This window comes from Malus sylvestris, chromosome 15 (assembly GCF_916048215.2).
Source record: "Malus sylvestris chromosome 15, drMalSylv7.2, whole genome shotgun sequence".
In the NCBI taxonomy this organism is placed as follows: domain Eukaryota; kingdom Viridiplantae; phylum Streptophyta; class Magnoliopsida; order Rosales; family Rosaceae; genus Malus; species Malus sylvestris.
Window position 1 is genome coordinate 36459967 of NC_062274.1, and position 18820 is coordinate 36478786.

General features: G+C 38.9%; 1 protein-coding gene across 1 annotated transcript; it reads right to left on the minus strand.

The window, feature by feature from the left end:
• Nucleotides 1-10315: 10315 nt before the first annotated feature.
• On the minus strand, nucleotides 10316-13855 carry LOC126604617 (probable serine/threonine-protein kinase At1g54610). The gene is made up of 8 exons (XM_050271906.1): nucleotides 13681-13855; nucleotides 13439-13641; nucleotides 13033-13317; nucleotides 12512-12826; nucleotides 12157-12378; nucleotides 11935-12029; nucleotides 11258-11354; nucleotides 10316-10762 (listed from the first exon to the last, which is right to left on the minus strand). The coding sequence occupies exons 1-8, from the start codon at nucleotides 13853-13855 to the stop codon at nucleotides 10316-10318; spliced, it is 1839 nt and encodes a 612-aa protein (XP_050127863.1).
• Between the last annotated feature and the right edge of the window lie 4965 nt (nucleotides 13856-18820).

The following is an 18820-nucleotide window of genomic DNA, read 5'->3' on the forward strand; positions in this document are numbered from 1 at the left end:
AATTTTCCTTGGATTAGCAAGCCTCCTATCTTGTGAATATCCCTAAGTGAAATTAACATCTCCCCTTAAGCCGTGTGAAGTGTGTTGGTTGTTGAACACCAATGCTCAAAGAATGCACGAAGGACAGAAGGATGACAATCATAACTGAACAAAGATGCATATATAGCATGATAAAGGCCAATGTTGGTAAGCACATCTTTGGAACGGCTCAAGAGCCATTCCCAGTAAAACTCAACAAAGGCAGCTCCTCTAGTAGTTGACAAGGTGCTGCTCCAAGCCATAGCTCTGCTACGAATACGATCACCAAGAAGCTCAGACGAGGTCAGATGATTGTCACGAACATGGTACGAAGAGTTCAAGATAAGAATCCTCGAGGTGCATGCCTTCTTTTTTGTATCTGGTTGAACAGAATTCCTAAGATACTTCATAAAACCACGACTTAATATGCATGGAGTTATCCTTTGCGGGAAGAGCAAGCGCCTTAGGACCAGTAAGTGGTGCATAAAGCTTCAACGTTGTTCCCTTGTCTTGCGAATCACCTTCCTTCGCAAGAATGGTGATGGTGCTGCTCTTAAAGCACTTGAAAAATACCATGACCTCAAAAAAAAAAAAAAAAAATCAGCCACAAAACTTGAGCAGCACGGCAAAGAGGGTAGCTACAAGATAGTCTTTCTGAGCGGCGGCAAGAGGTACGACGAAGTCACCTTCGAGGAAAGTAATGACCAAAAAGTACTGCATAGCATAAACTCGCTGCAGTCTTTTGCACAACCCCACACGGTAAAAGTGATGCACTGCAACAAGTTCCAAGCGCGGGCAAAAGAACCTCCGTCGAAACAAGCAAGGAAATTCACCAATATACACTGTGTACCTTAAAAAAAGAAAAAAAAAGTCAAAAAAAAAGGTCGCATGAAAGTCAAAGCCCACCAGCCGTGTGTGTGTATGTGTGTGTGTGTGTGTGTATGTGTGCATATATATATATATATACACATACATGCTAGTCAAAATCAAAAGCACAATGAACCATGTGTATGTGTGTTTATATATATATATATACGACATCCTTTCGGTGCCCAGCAGAAAAAAAAATCACAGCAAGACCTAAACCTGTGGCAACAAGCGTAATAAATAAAGCACAACAAGAGGTGATCAGTGGTAGTCGTGGCACAGCCCAAGCACTCTACAACTTAAAGGAAATTGGATAGGGATCAGATATCTGTCTAAAGCCTTACATGAGGGTTTATTTATATACGACTGGATTTGAGAAACTTGATCGACATTGCAGAACAGATGCAATGCAATGATGATGCCTTTTTCTTCCCTTTTGGGATAGTAAAAGTTGTTGATGCATAAAACCAGATGTCTTGGAACAACGTAAATTCGACTGTGAATCTGCAAGAAAGTAAAGAACACAAAATGTATCGTGGTTCACCCCAATGTTTGGGCTACGTCCACACTGATATTGTATTTCTCTGTTTTTGAGAGGATTGTGAGGGTGAAAGCCTCTCAGAAAAGGAGAAAGTTTAAGAGAGCTCTCTGTTTGTGAAGATGAGAGCTTGAGGATTGTGAGGGTAAGGAGGCCCTTTTATAGACTAAGGGCTCCTCCGCTTTTTACATATTTGCCCCTTCATTTATTACATAATTACATTTGAGTCCCCCGAGTATTTATACGAGATCTAAATACGGAGGCCCTAAGTATGGTACAAACAGTAGTCCCCCAAGTCTTCAGTCAAGAAAGTCTTTTGGCTGGAGACTTGAAATTCAGTCCATGTGTAGGCCGAAGTAACTAGATGTCGTCTAGAACTGAATACTCGATATGATGCGGTGCTCAATGTGAAATGATGCTCAACTAGAAGTAGAACATGTTGCGAGGCTGCTCGGCTTGTGGCTTATGTTACCTTGGTTGGCTCGGCTTGTGGTGTTAAAGGTGAGGGAGTTCTTTTTATAGAATAGGGCTCGCTCCTTAATACATAAATGATGGGCTAGAGTTGATGCTCGCGGCAAGGCGGTTGCTCAGTAGGCGGTGATGCTCTCTAATGATGGTGAGTGAGTCCCTTTCATCGAATAAGGGCTTGCTCTTCAATACATAAGTGATGGGTTAGGAGTGATGCTTGCGGCGAGACGGTTGCTCAGCTGTCGGCGATGCTCTGTAATGAAGGTGAGGAAGTCCCTTTTATAAAATAAGGGGTCGCTCCTTAATACATAAGTAATGGGTGCTCTCTAATGAAAGTGAAGGAGTCCCTTTTATAGAATAAGGTCTCGCTCCTCAATACATAAATAATAAGCTAAGTCCTCCAAGTATTTTTCATGAGGCCCAGTTGTGAAATCCCAATATATGGTACATAGTGTAGTCCCCCAAGTCTTCAGTCAATAGAGTCTGTTGGCTGGAGACTTCAAATTCAATCCATGTATGGGTCGAAATGGCGATTTGTTCGGAGGCGGTCTTTGTATACCATGCACTGAAGCTTTGTAGGTGAAGCTTTGAAGCTGGAGCTTTTGTAAATGAAGCTTTTAAAACTGGAGCTCTGTAAATGAAGCTTTCGAAGCTGATTGACATGAATGATGCTCATGAATGTTTATGTTGATTGACATGAGTGATGCTCATAGATGTTGACATGAGTGATGCTCTTGAATGTTGACATGAGTGATGCTCATGAATGTTGATATGAGTGATGGTCATGAATGTTTATGTATGATTGACATGAGTGATGGTCATGAATGTTTATGTATGATTGACATGAATGATGCTCATGTATAATTTTGGAGTACTGGACGTACTTTTGATCACCTAGTTGGTGATAATAGCGGCAGGCTACTGAATAATTTTGAAGTACTGGACATACTTTTGATCACCTGGTTGGTGATAATAGTGGTAGGCTGCTGAATAATTTTGGAGTACTGGACATACTTTTGATCACCTGGTTGGTGATAATAGCGGTAGGCTGCCGAATAATTTTTTTTAGTACTGGATGTACTTTTGATCACCTGGTTAGTGATGATAGAGGGCTGACTCTTTTGGGCATATGGGCCTTCGCCCTCCATATAACATTCCAGCCCATTATTTTGGGCTTGCCCTTTTTTTTTATATGATTACCCTCTGATGGGGTTATACAGATATCTCTGAAATATAAGAAAAATAAATTACATCATTCAAAAAATAAATCTGACCCTCTGCTCAATGGGTCATGCCTATAATTTCATTTTCTGCATGCCATCACCACCGCAACTATGTCTCTTTCTTTTTATCTTATTTTGCTTTCTACTTTGCTTTTGCTTTTGTTTCTGTTTGTTCTTTTCTTTTTTTTTTTCTACTTTGCTTTTGCTTTTGTTTCCCACTGCGCCTTTTTCTTTTGCTTTTGTGTTGTAGCTCACTTGATTGCTTTTGCCTTTCCTCTGCACTTTTGTTGCTGCTGCTGCTTTCGGATTCATCGCCTTAGAGCTTTCGCCGCAGAGCTTCAGTCTTGATCTCATTTAGTAGGTCGTCTGCAGCATACAGAACATCTTTGAGTTCATCGAGCCACTACCATTTTTTGAAAAAGGCTCACGGAGTCACCACAGCATAGCTCAACTCGCTCCCTTATTGTCCACCTCAGCTTTTCCCACACTCCACTCTCTGTCAAACCCAAACCACCCAGCTAGCTATTGATCTCTAGTGGTACTTTTCTTCTCGATGTTGGAAGGTGTCAACAGCTAACTGGAACTTCTCTTTTTTGCTTCTGGGCTATCATCTGCTGCTAAAGTTGTAAAATTGTGTCGTTCATCAACAGTGGAAGTAATAACTGGCATCCATACATCAGCAGTACCACTCAACAGTGACTTCACCTGAGGATCTACAGCCATCACTGAAGAAATCATCTCATCTACATCATCCAACTATGCCGATAATTTATCCAACTCCTTGGCTATTTCCAGCTCGTCCAGATGGTGCGTTGACTTTGACGGAAGTTTTGTAACCTCCAATCCAAGGGCTTCAATTTTTGGACGCAATTAAACTTCTTCTTCATTGGTCAATGTTTCCACCTGTTGGAGGAAACCAGAGAAGAGCTGAAACAGTTGGGCATCTGGCTTTCCTTCCTCTGCAATGGGAAAGATTCATCACCCGTCACGTGTGTTCCTTCGAAACAGTTTCGCTTTTGCTTCGGTTTTAACTAGGCGTTGCCGTGAGGTCTGAGTGGAGGAGGACAGTAAGAGTCAGAGAGCAGTGCGAACTTGCTGTAAAAAAGAAAGAATCTTTGGGGCTCTTTGGGGCTCTTTTTTATGCTTAAGTTTCTCTTTCTCTCTATAAATTGAATGGGTGTGTCTCTGAGTGTGGGTGTTGGGTTGTTTGGTTCTTGGGTTTTCTTTGTAGATTCACGGTGGTGAGATGAAAAAATGAAAGAGAACCGACATAGCTTTTCATGTCGTTTCCCACAGACGGTGCCAAATGTTGATGCACAAAACCGGAGGTCTTGGAACAACGTAAATCCGATCGTGAATCTGCAAGAAAGTAAAGAACACAAAATGTATCGTGGTTCACCCCCAATGTTTAGGTTACGTCCACACTGATATTGTATTTCTCTGTTTGTGAAAGGATTGTGAGGGTGAGAGCCTCTCATAAAAAGAGAGAGTTTGGGAGAGCTCTCTGTTTGTGAGGATGAGAGCTTGAGGATTGTGAGGGTAAGGATGCCCTTTTATAGACTAAGGGCTCATCCCCTTATTACATATTTGCCCCTTCATTTATTACATAATTACATTTGAGTCCCCTGAGTATTTATACAAGATCTAAATACGGAGGCCCTAAGTATGGTACAAACAAAAGTTATTTTAATTATTTTGTAATTTGCTAAGTGCAATTGGACGAATGGATGCAATGCAATGATGATGCCTTTTCTTCCCTTTTGGGAAAGCAAAAGTTATTTTAATTGTTTTGTAATTTGCTAAGTGCAATTGGACGGATAACAAAAAAAAAAGAGGAGTCTTAGCACCAAAAGCAAGAGCATGGAGATATACAGCAAGATACTATGCAATGATGATGTCTTTTCTTCCATTTTGAGAAAGCAAAAGTTATTTTAATTGTTTTGTAATTTGTTGAGTGCAATTGGACGGATAACAAAAAAAGGAGGAGTCTTAGCACCAAAAGCAAGAGCATGGAGATAGACAGCAAGATACAATGCAATGATGATGCCTTTTCTTCCCTTTTAAGAAAGCAAAAGTTATTTTAATTGTTTTGTAATTTGCTAAGTGCAATTGGATGGATAACAAAAAAAAAAAAAAAAAGAGTCTTAGCACCAAAAGCAAGAGCATGGATACAGACAGCAAGATACAATGCAATGATGATGCCTTTTCTTCCCTTTTGAGAAAGCAAAAGTTATTTTAATTGTTTTGTAATTTGTTGAGTGCAATTGGACGAATAACAAAAAAAAGGAGGAGTCTTAGCATCAAAAGCAAGAGCATGGAGACAGACAGCAAGATACAATGCAATGATGATGCCTTTTCTTCCCTTTTAAGAAAGCAAAAGTTATTTTAATTGTTTTGTAATTTGCTGAGTGCAATTGGACGGATAACAAAAAAAAAAAGGAGTCTTAGCACCGAAAGCAAGAGCATGGAGACAAACAGCAAGATGCAGTGCAAGCAGTAGAGCAAAGAAGAACGTCCATAGCAGAAGGAAGTTATGGCCGTCCTATTTGGTTTATGGCCAATTTATGGGATCAACATTGCTTGAATAAAGCAATTAGATCATCACAATATCACAATATGAGGAAACAGATTCACACATCAAAAAATAAATAAAAAAGAAGTGTAAAATAATAAAAAATAAAAAAAAGGCAATGATGGCCATCATTGCTTTGAAAGATGGATTCGTATGAAACAAAAAATAAAAAATAAATAAAAAATATATAATAAAGTAAAAAAATTAATAATAATAAAAAAATACATTGAATGAAACGAAACTCATTTATTGATTTCTTTAAAAATTTACATAAATGTACATTTTACATGAGTAAAAAAAAAAAAAAAAAAAAAAAAAAGGAGCCTTCACAAAGGTTGATCAGGTGACGCCTCATCATTCGGCGGAACTCCAGGAAGAAGAGGCGCTAGAGGTTGATTGTTTGGAGCCTTAACACTCGGTAAAACTCTAGAGGACGAAGGCAATAGGTGCATCTGGAGTAAAGCCACAAACATCTTATGGTCACTCTGAATCCTTTCGGATTCTTGAAGCTAGTCAAGTTTTCTCTTCATGCTCGTCGAGTAACTATTGGCAAGCATGTGCAACTCTCTGTTTTCATGCTTAAGCCCTCTAATCTCTTGCTTAAGACTCGCCACCTCAGTCCTTAGTGACTCAACTTGACGAGTTCGAGCAAGAAGGCGTTGGCCCATATTTGATACGGAGCTCGCACACTGAACACTGAAAGCCAGAGAGTCTTGAACAGCCAGCTTATCAGACCGCCTGGAAAGGATCCTGTTGTCCTTGGGGGTGAGAAGATTTCTAGTTACCACCGTAACGGTTATGTCATTCTTCATCACAGAGTCCCCAACTGTAAGAGGACTGGTGGAGGATAAGAATGATGGATGCCATACGTTGTCTAGAGAAGACATATAGGTCGGGTAAATCGAATTCTCAGAAATACAAAAAAAAGAGGGAAATTTCTACATGCGGCAACTCTCTAAGTGTGTTTTCGAACACGATTAATGCCTCTATAAAAAAAAGAGGCAACATGGCCGTTCAGAGATCGAAGAGGCACCGCTTTCCTAATTTCAAAAGGACTGGCTTTTCTGGATTTGTCAGCACCTTCCACATGTAACCTCAGCTTTGCAGAAAGCACGGGCAACTTTGTCAAAGATTTATGACAAATTCCAAAACGCTTGAATCTTATTGTTTTAATTACCCAATGGTTGTTGACAAGAGTAAAAGAATAGTACCACTACTGGCTATCGAGAAATTCCTATATATGTCGACCTTCATCCTCCATAGCAAAGCAAACTTGCAAAAATGCCCAACTCTTCCTCACCTTCGAGAGTACACTCCCAGCAGAGCCTCTCAAAATACTCAGTTTTCTTCCTCTCCAAGAATACCTCTATAAACAAATGACACCAAAGAAAAAGTATCTCATATCATCAGGGTAGAAAGTAAGAGTATCTCATATCATGCTTTTTCCCTGTCTTTTCCTTTACCCTTGCTCTTACCTGCAAGACAAGGAGAAAGAAGGCAATCAGTCGGAACCTGAAATCAAACTTCCGATCTGGAAATGATTTCCCGGAACCTTTGCCTGGTTGCTTACCTTGCATTGCTCTTGGGTATTCATCATCACTGAGAAGTAATACTCTGAAGGACCATTTAAATGCAAAGGTTGCATTCTACTCTTGCATCATGGGCAAATACTGCAAGAGATCGAAGCAGAATGATCAATGATGAGCTGGAACAGATCACTATAACACGACACCCTTTCTTGCAGAACCGCATAACCCAAATGGAGGAGTTTAAATCAAATCCAAACTCGGCATCGTTGCCCTAATCAAAGAGCTCGAGAAGCTTCAATATCCTTTCGCTAGCACCATTACTGAAGATCAAAACCTCGCTGTGCAACGCAGTCAAATCGCCACCACTCATTCGAAAGCAAGAGTATCTCATATCATGCTTTCTCCCTATCATTTTCTTTGTCATTGTTCTTACCTGCAGGACAATAAGAAAGAGAGCAATCAGTCGGAACTTGAAGTTAAACTCCCAGTCAAGAACCAACTACCTGGAACCCTTCCATGATTGCTTACCTAGCATCACTCTGCCAGGGAAATAGACAAGGCATCAGAAGATACCACATCTGCTTGAAGAACAGATAAGGAAAGTGAAAATGATACATTGAAGCATGTGGAGACAAGCAAAGCAAAACACATGCCGATTCATTTGCTACTTCTTCAAAAGCAAAAATATCTCATATCATCAGGGTTGCAAGTACTCTAGATTTGGCGGACTTGTTTTGACCCTCAAATTCTTGAGTTGACTCGCTAGGCGTTGTGAGCTGCACATGCCAATTCACCACCTTTGAATCAAATCCTTAAAGATCAAGTCACCAACTTGAAGAAATCAAGTCCGATTCAAGATCAAGTATCCACCCTCTTTGAACCAAATTCAGCTCCAGATAAAAGGAGTAAATCTAGACATTTTGATGCAAGTCTAGCAGAAGAAAACCCTAGCCCAGTTCAAGAATAAGCCTGTGGAAAGTCAACAATTGGAGGAAACCAGAAAATCCTCCAACCTAGTTCAAGATCAAAGCTGTGGAAAGTCAACAAACGCAACAAAATACGTGCCGATTCATGCACTACCAAAGCCAAAGATCACCTACCACGTGAAGCTCCTTGTGGTCCAATTTAATTCAAGATCAAGCCTCGACGGCCCTTGAAGAAATTTCAAACAAAGTTCAAGAACAAGCCTCAACGACCCTTGAAGAAATCTCCAGCCTAATTCAAGATCAAGTCTCGATGGCCCTTGGATCAACATTTACATTAAGGGACTTCAAAACACATCTCCTACACGTGACAAGCACATGTATACAACGCGCCTTGAAGTGGGGGCATTTGTAGACTTCGAAATTTCAATGAAATAAATGTTGACCAATAATTACAATTTCAACGCTGACATGTCATATAAATTTTTACACGTAGCATGTGACTAAATGAAAAATCAAAATAAATCGGAAAAGTCATCAAATAAGGACACATGTCAACACCTGGCAGAAATGATTTATTTCATCTGAATATTATATTCAAAATTAGGCCTTGAAAAAATTCTATAAATACAAGGCCATTTCATTCATTTTAGAACACCAATTCATAACCAATTCACATCACACCAAAACCTTGAAGCTTTGAAACTCTAAAGCTCCCAAGCCAATCCCGAAGGATCAAGAAATCTCTCTTCGTTCTTCGTCAAATCCTCCTTCAAGATCAAGCCCCAACGGCTCTTAAAGAACTTCCACCAATTCAAGATCAAGCCCCAACGGCCCTTGAAGAACTTCCACCAATTCAAGATCAAGCCCCGACGGCCCTTGAATAAAGTGTTCATCGTTCATTGTCCGTTCATCCTAAGATCAAGCCCCAACAGCCCTTTGGATCAACAACATCAACAAATCCACACATCCAACCATTCTTCAAGATTAAGTCTAAAAGCTCTTGAAGATCCGTTCACCCATCAACCTTCAAGATTAAGTCCAAAAGCCCTTGAAGAATTCCGCATAACCATTCTTCAAAATCAAGCCCAAAAGCCCCTTGAAGATCCGTTTGTCAACCTTCAAGATCAAGCCCCAACAACCCTTGGATCAACAGCACAATCCACAAATTTACGCATTACGAAGATCGAATCAGAGGCTAAATTTGTAGAAGAAATTGTAACCCCTAAATCATTAATACAAATATTATTTTGTACACGTGTTCTTGTCTCATTCATTGCAGGAATATTCGTGTTTACAAGCTCATTTAAGACTGCTAGGGCTCTGTGGGAGTCATTAGACAAGAAACATCGCACCGAAGATGCTAGAATGAAGAAATTCATTACAGGTCGTTTTCTTGACTACATTATGGTGGACTTCAAAATAGTCATCAGTTAAGTCCAAGAACTCCAACTTCTTTTGCATGAAATTCATGCATAAAAGATGTAGTTGAGTGAATCATCCCAAGTGGCTGCTACAATTGAAAAATTATCACATTCTTGGAAAGATTTCAAGACTTATCTCAGGCACAAGCGCAAAGAGATGAGACTTGAGGATTTGATTGTCAGGCTAAAGAATTGAGGAAGACAACCGTGATTCTAAAGAAAAAAAAACTGGTGGAAACTCCATGGGTCAAGAAACAAGAAAAAAAGGAAGCATAAAGCCAAGGGAATTCAAAGAAAAATAATGAATTCAAGGGCAAGTGCTTTAGTTGCAACAAACCTAGTAACAGAGCAACAAATTGTTAAAACCATAAAAACCAGGGTAGTTTCAAGAAAAACAATAGGAAAACCACCTTTTGGAAAACTATTGGTTGGAGCTTCCGCAAAACAATTGCTTGTCAAACAAGTAAATATTAAATCAAAGAGAATCATAAAAATTACTACTTTTCTGTCATTGTAAATTATTTATTCCCAAGAGAATTTAGCATAAATAATCGAGTAAAGAAAGGATCCATACAAAGATTTATTTATAGCACAAACTCAGTTCCCTAAACAGAAGCCGAAAATGGAGGAAAAAGAATTATAAGCTTGTAAATAGCGCGCATGGAAGAATATAACAGCTTAATTGGCCTGATAAATATGTGTTCCGTTTGTCTATTCAATCTTAGTCCAGTCCGATCCACACTGTACTAGTTATCAAATCTTGTCCATATCAATGTTTCGGAAGTCCAATGTTGAATGAGATCTGCGGAACTGAGACAGTGCACTGCCTTCAGTATGGTTGATGATATCTTTTATCGAGGCCTGCAAGAGCGTGAAGTTGTTGATGTTCTTAAGAATATCGGGATTGATGTTCTTCAAAGCATTAGGATGACCTTCGGTGGTTGGGAACCGTTTTTGGTGAGACCGAATTATTGGAGAAAGAGATGCATGCAAGTTGCCATATATGCTGTTGCTTCTTCTGCTTGTGTTGAAAGTATAGGAGGAAGTGCTGCTGCTTGCACTGTTGCCTGTCTCTTGGTCTTGGTCTTGGCTATGCATGCTTCCCGTTTCACTATGGATGCTTCCCATATCCTGGCTGTGCCAACTTCCCATTACTTGCCGGTACATGTTTGGTTCCGCCTTCTTTTCCAGCTGCGAAAACTAAACAAGTACAAAAACCATATTTGTACATCGATCGTCATGAGCTATGCGTATATGTATATCAATCACATGCATATGCAGTACAATATTACGACTCCATTTATAAATAAGAGGCGATAGTAATTCAATAGTTACCTTATCTAGTCAGAGAATACAGATCGGAAAATTCTCTAATTTTACAGGTTTCTTCAAAGAATTTTCTAAGGATAATGATAGTTTCATTTATTATGTAAGGCGATGGTATTCACATACCGTTTTTCACCGTATGCACACCATGTTTAATTCTAACATTTGGATCGATTAAAATAATGTTCACATTTCATTTCTCTTCTCAAAACTACTAAATTAGGGAGACACCGCCAAGAAACTTGTGAAACACATAACAGTTTAACTGAATTACCCAATTAAGTGGAACTAAGAAAAGGATTAATTAATGGATAATTCAAATGAAAATCTTGATTTAAGATCAGAGATTTATGAAGGTGCAGAATTTACTTCATTAGAAGATTCAAATCCTCCACCGACCTCTTGAACCTTTCTCTGAACCAGTCCGCGATTTGTTTGAGACAGTTGCTTTGGTTTGGAAGTCCTGCTTGTACATAATTAAGATGGAAAAGCACACTAATTAGCAATTGTGTTTTGGTGGCATTTAAATAAAAGCCCTCGCTAGATTTCATAATTTCTTGAAGATTTTTACAAGATTCAAGACAGTCGTTGTGAGGGTTCCGTTTCTGTAACTCTTCATTACAGAAAACCATTTTGCTATGAACATAATGCACCATGTCTAATGTCAATCAAACATCGGAATATGCCTTCTTAACCACCCAAAAAACAGAAACAGCAAATCTAGCATGTAATGAATGATGGAAAAATGCAATTGATACGCTAATGAATTTGTAAAATTGTACACTCGAAGGATGTATTGATCAAATGTTAATATTATGTAAAGCGAGATTAGATCATCCCGATATCATCAGCTTGAAGGGGTAGATTATCCCAATTTGCGTTATGTAAAGTAAGATTTGATCAAACGTTAAAAACTTCATAAAAACAAATTATAAATTCTAGTATGGGTCATCTTTCCTTCTTTCAGTCTATTGTAATGCCTAAATTAATCAAAATAGTGAACGAAAGTAAATTGCAATGTATAATTGAAATGTGAAATAGCATACTTCTTCCGATCCTTGGCGTGAGTGCGTTCGTCCTCCTCTTTATACATTACTGGTAGAGCTGAAAGGTCACATGCCAACGGACTCGAACTAAAAAACTGAAACCAGAAAGAATTTACAATTTGTAAATACATGTTGAGGGGATACTAAAAGGGAAGCTAGGGACCAAAAAGAAGTAACGGAAAATATTGATTACACGAAGAAAGAGCTTCTGATTGTACTCACTTGACTTTGGAGAGCAGAAGCAGCACTGCCACGAGATGCCGGGTCCAGAGCAAGAAGTGTTGTTAAGAGATCAAATGATGATCTTGAGAAGTCCCTGAAGAATTCTTCATAACTAGGTTTGTAATGTTGTGGTGGTCGGAAGCTTGTTGGTAACTTCATTTTCTTCCAGTAATCCTCTCCGGGTAAACCACAAAGCTTGAAGATCTTATGAAGTTGCTCAACCTGAATACACAAATTAATGTCTCTGCCTATCTAAGTTCTCAAAAATGATGGTGGGATCAATCGATGATTCCTTGTGTGAATATAATTGAAGTTTCTGGTGTTGAAAACGAAGTTTAGGATAAAATCATTTTACCTCGGTCCTCCCAGGCATAACTGGCCTCCCAACAAACATCTCTGCCAACAGGCATCCTGCACTCCAAAGATCAATACCAACTCCATAATCTGTAGAACCTAACAAGAGCTCTGGCGCTCTGTACCAGAGTGTCACAACTCGGCTTGTAAGAGGACGTTTCTTAGGAGGGAAAAAATTTGCAAGCCCAAAATCTGCAATTTTCAACATCCCATTTCTGTCTATTAGCAAGTTGGAAGCTTTAATGTCTCGGTGTAAAATCCCGTTTTCATGGCAGTGCTGGAGACCAGCAAGAAGCTGCTGCATATAGCACTTGACCTGTATGAAAGATAAAAAGGAAAGAAAAAAAAAAAACTTCCTAAATCTGTCTGTCTGATCATTTATTACTATGAATTCCACACCATTTCCGTTACACTCTTAGTTCATCTGTACTTACGCGCACATATAAGCCCAAAAGCTACATAACATATATAGATGAAACAAATTTTTAGGTGTAGGGATAGATGACGAGGAAAAATGCCAACCTGGGGTTCAGTGAGCCTCTTTCCAGGACGTGAGATTACTCTAGTCAAGTCGGACTGCATGACATCAAAGACGAGATATAGACTATACTGCATTCTTGATGTAGCTACCCCTTCAAGCTTGATGATATTGGGATGATCTAGCTTCTGTAGCATCGTTATCTCCCTCGCCATAAACTTGACACTCTCTGGCTCTGATGTGTCAAACCGGACTTTTTTCAAAGCGACAATCTTTTTGGTGTCCCTGTCACGAGCTTTGTACACATTGCTGTAGGTTCCCTGCCCTATCTACAACAAAACAAACAAAATATCAAAACCCAGATTCAGGTTGCTTGTCCACCAAGAAATCCCAACATCCTTATTCAAACAAATTAGTAAGTGGAGTCTGTCTAGAGGAGTAATAAGTTACCTTAGCAAGTTTATCATAGGAGTCCGCAGTCTTTGGAACGAAACCAGCCAAGACATCTTGAGGCACATTCTCAACCAACCACTTTGGCCAGCCATTCACAATATCATCATCTCCTCCAATCTTCTCCAACGTCATCCTTCCCGAAACATTCCCACCGTTCTTACCTCTCTCTTTCTCTCGAACAACCAAACCTTCTCCTCCTCCTCCTCCTCCTCCTCCTCCTGCTCCACCGGTTCTACCACCATCAGCAATCTTATCCTCCCCATTGAACACCGGCTTAATCTCCTTCCTCGAGTGTTTTTGGGTAACGGGTCTTCCTCCAGTGCTCCCCTTGACATAGCCATTGTCCCATTTCAACTTGTCAAGGACTTGAAGGTTATGACTTGGGGAGTTAGTTTTCGTCTGAACACAACCCATTAAGTCTCTGACCGACTTTGGAGTGGACGATATCACCTAGGCGGTGGCAGCAATGGTGGTGGTGGTGAGCAATGACAGCACGGTAAATCCAGTGATTCCAATTAATGAAGAGATAGTTGGTAATTGGTACAAATTTTTCAGAAAATGCGAAATGGAAACAAGAGCGAGTGACACTGGCGTTTCTTGGCCGGCATTGCCTCGGAATTATACCAACCATTACATTGTCTTTGTAGTCGGCTCCTCTTTCTCCGCCTTCATAGAAATCAACATTCAAATATATATATATGTAGGGAAGTGTTATTGGCCTCCAAAAATCTCATTATACACTCCTCACAAGTATATTTTTCTTTCTTAATATAGAAAGTTTGAAGTGTAGAATGAGATATTTGGAGTGCTAATAATAATTCCCTATATATATACATAGAGCCTTTAAATAGAGGGATCCCCATTTTAAAAAAAAATGGGGACACTCTCATGACCGTTGGATTGGTTTTAATGAAATTATGTGGTTGAAATTAAATCACAGGCCACACAATCTCAACCACATAATTTTATTAAAGTCAAATCTAACAGTAAAGAGGATGTCCCCATTTTTTTATGAAAAGTGAGGATCCCTCTTGTTAAAGGATCTGTGTGTGTGTGTGTATATATATATATATATATTTTGTTAAAAATATATATATTGTTGTAGGTCTATTTAATTGAATTAATCTAAGGGATTAGAGAGAGAGGGGGCTGGCGGTAGCAAGATGGAAGAGAGAAATTTAATTGTGAGGTGTATGTTATATCACCCCCATTGTGCCTTTATTTATTTTAGTATAATATGTAAAAACCTTATCCTTTTAGGATTACAACTCTTAATAAGTAATCAACTCCTAATATGAATATAAGAGATATCCCTATATCTACTAGGATTTACACAATCACATTCATATTCTAAATATGACTGCAACACTCCCCCTTGAGTGTGTAAATACTCAATAAACCATCACATTAGATCTTCAACATATAAGGTAGAATAGTTGATGAAATTATCTGCACAACGGGTGAATGCGAGTCTCAAATTTAAAGAAAGTATATATTGGTAGTACAACGCACAAAATCTTGCTATGGTAAAACCTAAGGCATGGGGAAAAACCCATAGACTAAGGAGAAAAGTGAGAAGTATTTATAATGTCTAAAAGAAACGTCAGATAGGACGAAAGTAGTGAACTTAATGGAGTATGATCATCCCAGGATGGGTGCCTCATCAAAATCTCGTTAGGTAGCAAAAACCCAGTGGGAAAAATGCTCCTAATCATAGGAAAAAAAGTACATTAATATCAATTGAGTATGCTTCAAGATACTCCCCCTGAGTTAGACATAACTTAAAAATAAGAGAACTACAGGCGATTCGATCCAGATAATTTACACATTCCGATTCCTTGGATGAGCTTCTGAAAAGTAGACTTGGGCAATGACTTGGTGAAGAGATCGGCCAGGTTGTCCTGGGAATGAATTTGCTTGACTTCAATGTTCTGATGTTGTTACTGCTGGTGTGAGTAAAAGAACATCGACGCTATGTGTTTGGTGTTGTCTCCTGATGAGTCGATATTTTACTATATATTTTACCCTATTCTTAGTATCAATTTATTTGTTATTTTGGTAGAATTTTGATACTTTGATTTATATTCTTAATGTAGGATATTTAACTTCCTCTAGAGCAAAAAGTATTCAAACAGATGAATTTTGAAGTGATTCCAATTGGAGGATATTCGTGTGCCTTTCAAGATGATTGTATCAAAATTCCAGATTTTTCTACCAAGCTGTTTGACCGTGGTGATGAAATTAAGGCCCAGCGTGCAGCTTTCCCAGATTGACATTTCTGGACATTTTAGGTATTTTGGAGGTCAAGATGGCATATTTTGAGGAAGATTTCTTCTGAGGATTTGTAGGGGACTTCTTCAGCTTTCAAACAAGACATTTTGGGATCAAATCGGAGTTGATTTGGTCGGTTAAAAGACTAATTTTCTAAGAATTCCGAATTCTAGTTCAAATAGGAAACCTTTTATTTTCTGTTTTATCATTTAATTATGTTTCCTAGTTTTATTCTAAAACCTTTTACTAGGAGGATTTTAATTAGAGTAGTATAAATAAGGCTTGTTAGCCATTAGGGTTTTTTTTACGAAACATTAGGGGAGAACACATTTTGGCTTTAGAGAGCTTTTGAGGATTCAAGTTTATTTTCAAGGTGTTTTCTATCCATGTTAATAATAATATTTTATTTTATGATTGCTCATAAATAGTTTCATTTGCTAGGGCAATGCCTTGATCCTTAGCAAGAATATGTAGTTTCTTTTCAATTTACTTATGATATTATGCATGCATGTTTTGAATTATTAATTATTGTTTTAAACTATCTAATTGTCTTGATGATTGGCCACCATTAGGATTTTTAGAAAAGTAATTTGATGCAATTTTGGTCGGAATATTCCCTAAAATTGGCGCTGGCTTCTTGTGGTTAATAATTGTAATTTCTCTTAAGATGAACACCACGTCTTAAGGCTTGCATGGTTTTTCAAAGGATTTTCATAAAGCAAAATGAGTCTTTCATGTTCAGATTTGATCTGAACGTTCAATTAGAATATAAATTAGGAAAACCTAACCTTCAAAACATGTATGTGTAATTCATAAGTAATTGGAAGAACTACATATGATTGTTAAGGTGACCGCGGAACCCTAGGCTTTTACAATTTACTTTTCAAAAACCGTTTTCTTTTAGTTTATTTTATTTTGTCACTTTATTTAATTATTTTCTATTAAATTCGTTTTTATTATTTGAAATCACAAAATCAACCTTTTTTTTCAAAACTTTGTTTCAAGTAATTAATTAAGATTTGATTTGTTACAAATTATTCATTCAATCCCTGAGGAGAACGACCTTGCTAGAGCCGACTATACTACAATTACCTTGTACTCTTGCAAGTATTTATAGTGTTTTTATCCCTACTTTTGCAGGTGGTAAAAACCCTATCATCTCCCTTGATGTATCCCTTCTTTAACTGCTCGATACATGTTGCCTTGTCTTCAAAGATCGTCGTAGGAAGGTCAACGACAAAAGTAAAACCACTAGTGCTTCGAATATGTTTCATAACTGCTCTCAACCAAAAGCACTCATGTGATGATTCATGCAGGGCGAGAATCTCAGCATGGTTCGAAGAAGTTGCAATTAGAGTTTACTTGGTAGACCTCCAAGATATAGCGGTGTCTCCAACAGTAAAGACATAGCCTGTTTGAGAACATGCCCTATGTGGGCCAAATAGATATCCAACCTATGCGTAATCAACAAGGCGAGAATCAATTCGAGAATCATAAGGGGTGGCAACATTCTAAGATTCATGGGTATAGAACAAGCCCAAATCCGTCATACCTTTGAGGTAGCAGAAAATGTCTTTAACACCATTCCAGTGCCTGCGTGTGGGCGCATTGCTGTATCTAGCGAAAAGACTAACAGCGAAGGAGATGTAGGGTCTAGTGCATTGAGCCAAGTATAATAAAGCACCAATTGCACTTAAGTATGGAATTTCGGGTTTCAAAATCTCTTCCTCATCCTCCTTTGGACGGAAGGGATCTCGTTTAGCATCTAGAGTACGAACGACCATAGATGTACTCGAAGGCTTCGCTTTATCCTCATTAAAACGTTGCAACACCTTTTAGGTGTAGTTCGATTTATGTACTAGGATTCCATCCGAACAATGCTCGATCTCCAAGCTGAGACAATATCAATTTTTCTCAAGATCTTTCATCTGAAATTCCGATTTCAAGTGTGCATCAATTTCCTCAAGCTTTACGGGAGTTCCAATGAGGTTCATGTCGTCGACATAAACTGTAACAATTGAAAATCCGGAATATAACTTCTTTATGAACACGCTACGGGTATAATTCATTGTTCACATAACCCTGACTTGTCAAATATTCACTCAGACGGTTATACCACATCCACCCGGATTGTTTTAATTTGTAGAGTGACCTCGTCAATATAATTGAGAGAGTGTTCCGTGGTCTAGAACTATTTGAACCAGTCAATGGAAGTCCTTCTGGAACTTTCACATATATTTCCGTATCTAGATCCCCATAGAGATACGCAGTTACCACATCCATAAGCTGCATATTCAGGTTTTTCAAAAACTACCAAATTGATTAGGTAGCGAAACATTATAACGTCCATTACAGGGGAATACGTCTCTTCGTAATCAATCTCAGGGCCCTGAGAGAAGCCTTGCACTATGAGGCGTGCCTTGTACACACTATTTCATTCTTCTCATTACGCGTTCTCACGAAAAGCCACTTGTAGCCAACAAGCTTCACATGTGATGGTGTAGATACAATAGGTCCAAACACTTTACGTTTCGCAAGCGAATCGAGTTCGACCTAGATTGCTTGTTTCTAGTTTGACCAATCGGTTCTACGTTGGCATTTATTAACAGAACGTGGTTCAATCATTCAATGTCATCGCTAAGCATAATGTCAATAGCTACTGTGTATGCAAATGCATCGTCGACGATCATCTCATTCCTATTCCAAACCTCATCCAATACTGCGTAGTGGTTTGAAATCTTGCAATTCTCAAGAGGCTGGGTTATCTCATCTAAGACATCACCATAATCTAGAATAACCTTATGCGTTGGAATGGACGCGTGACCGATGGTAAGATTCAAACTAGGGTCACTAGTTGGTGCCGTTTTCCTCTTCCGGGGTTGTGAATCATTTGAACCAATGGGTCTACCATGATCTTTTGATCCACAACGATAGCACATATTCATTTCAGTGGAAGTTGACTGAACAGGAGCTTTGCCCTTATTCTTGAAGTTTAGGGCTTTAGGGGCAAGGGGTGGACGCTACTAGGTCACATTTCCTCCCTTGGTGCCGGCACTTTGTGGATCTTGGGCCCATGGTGGGGCTTGCTGTCCATTACCACGGCCACGA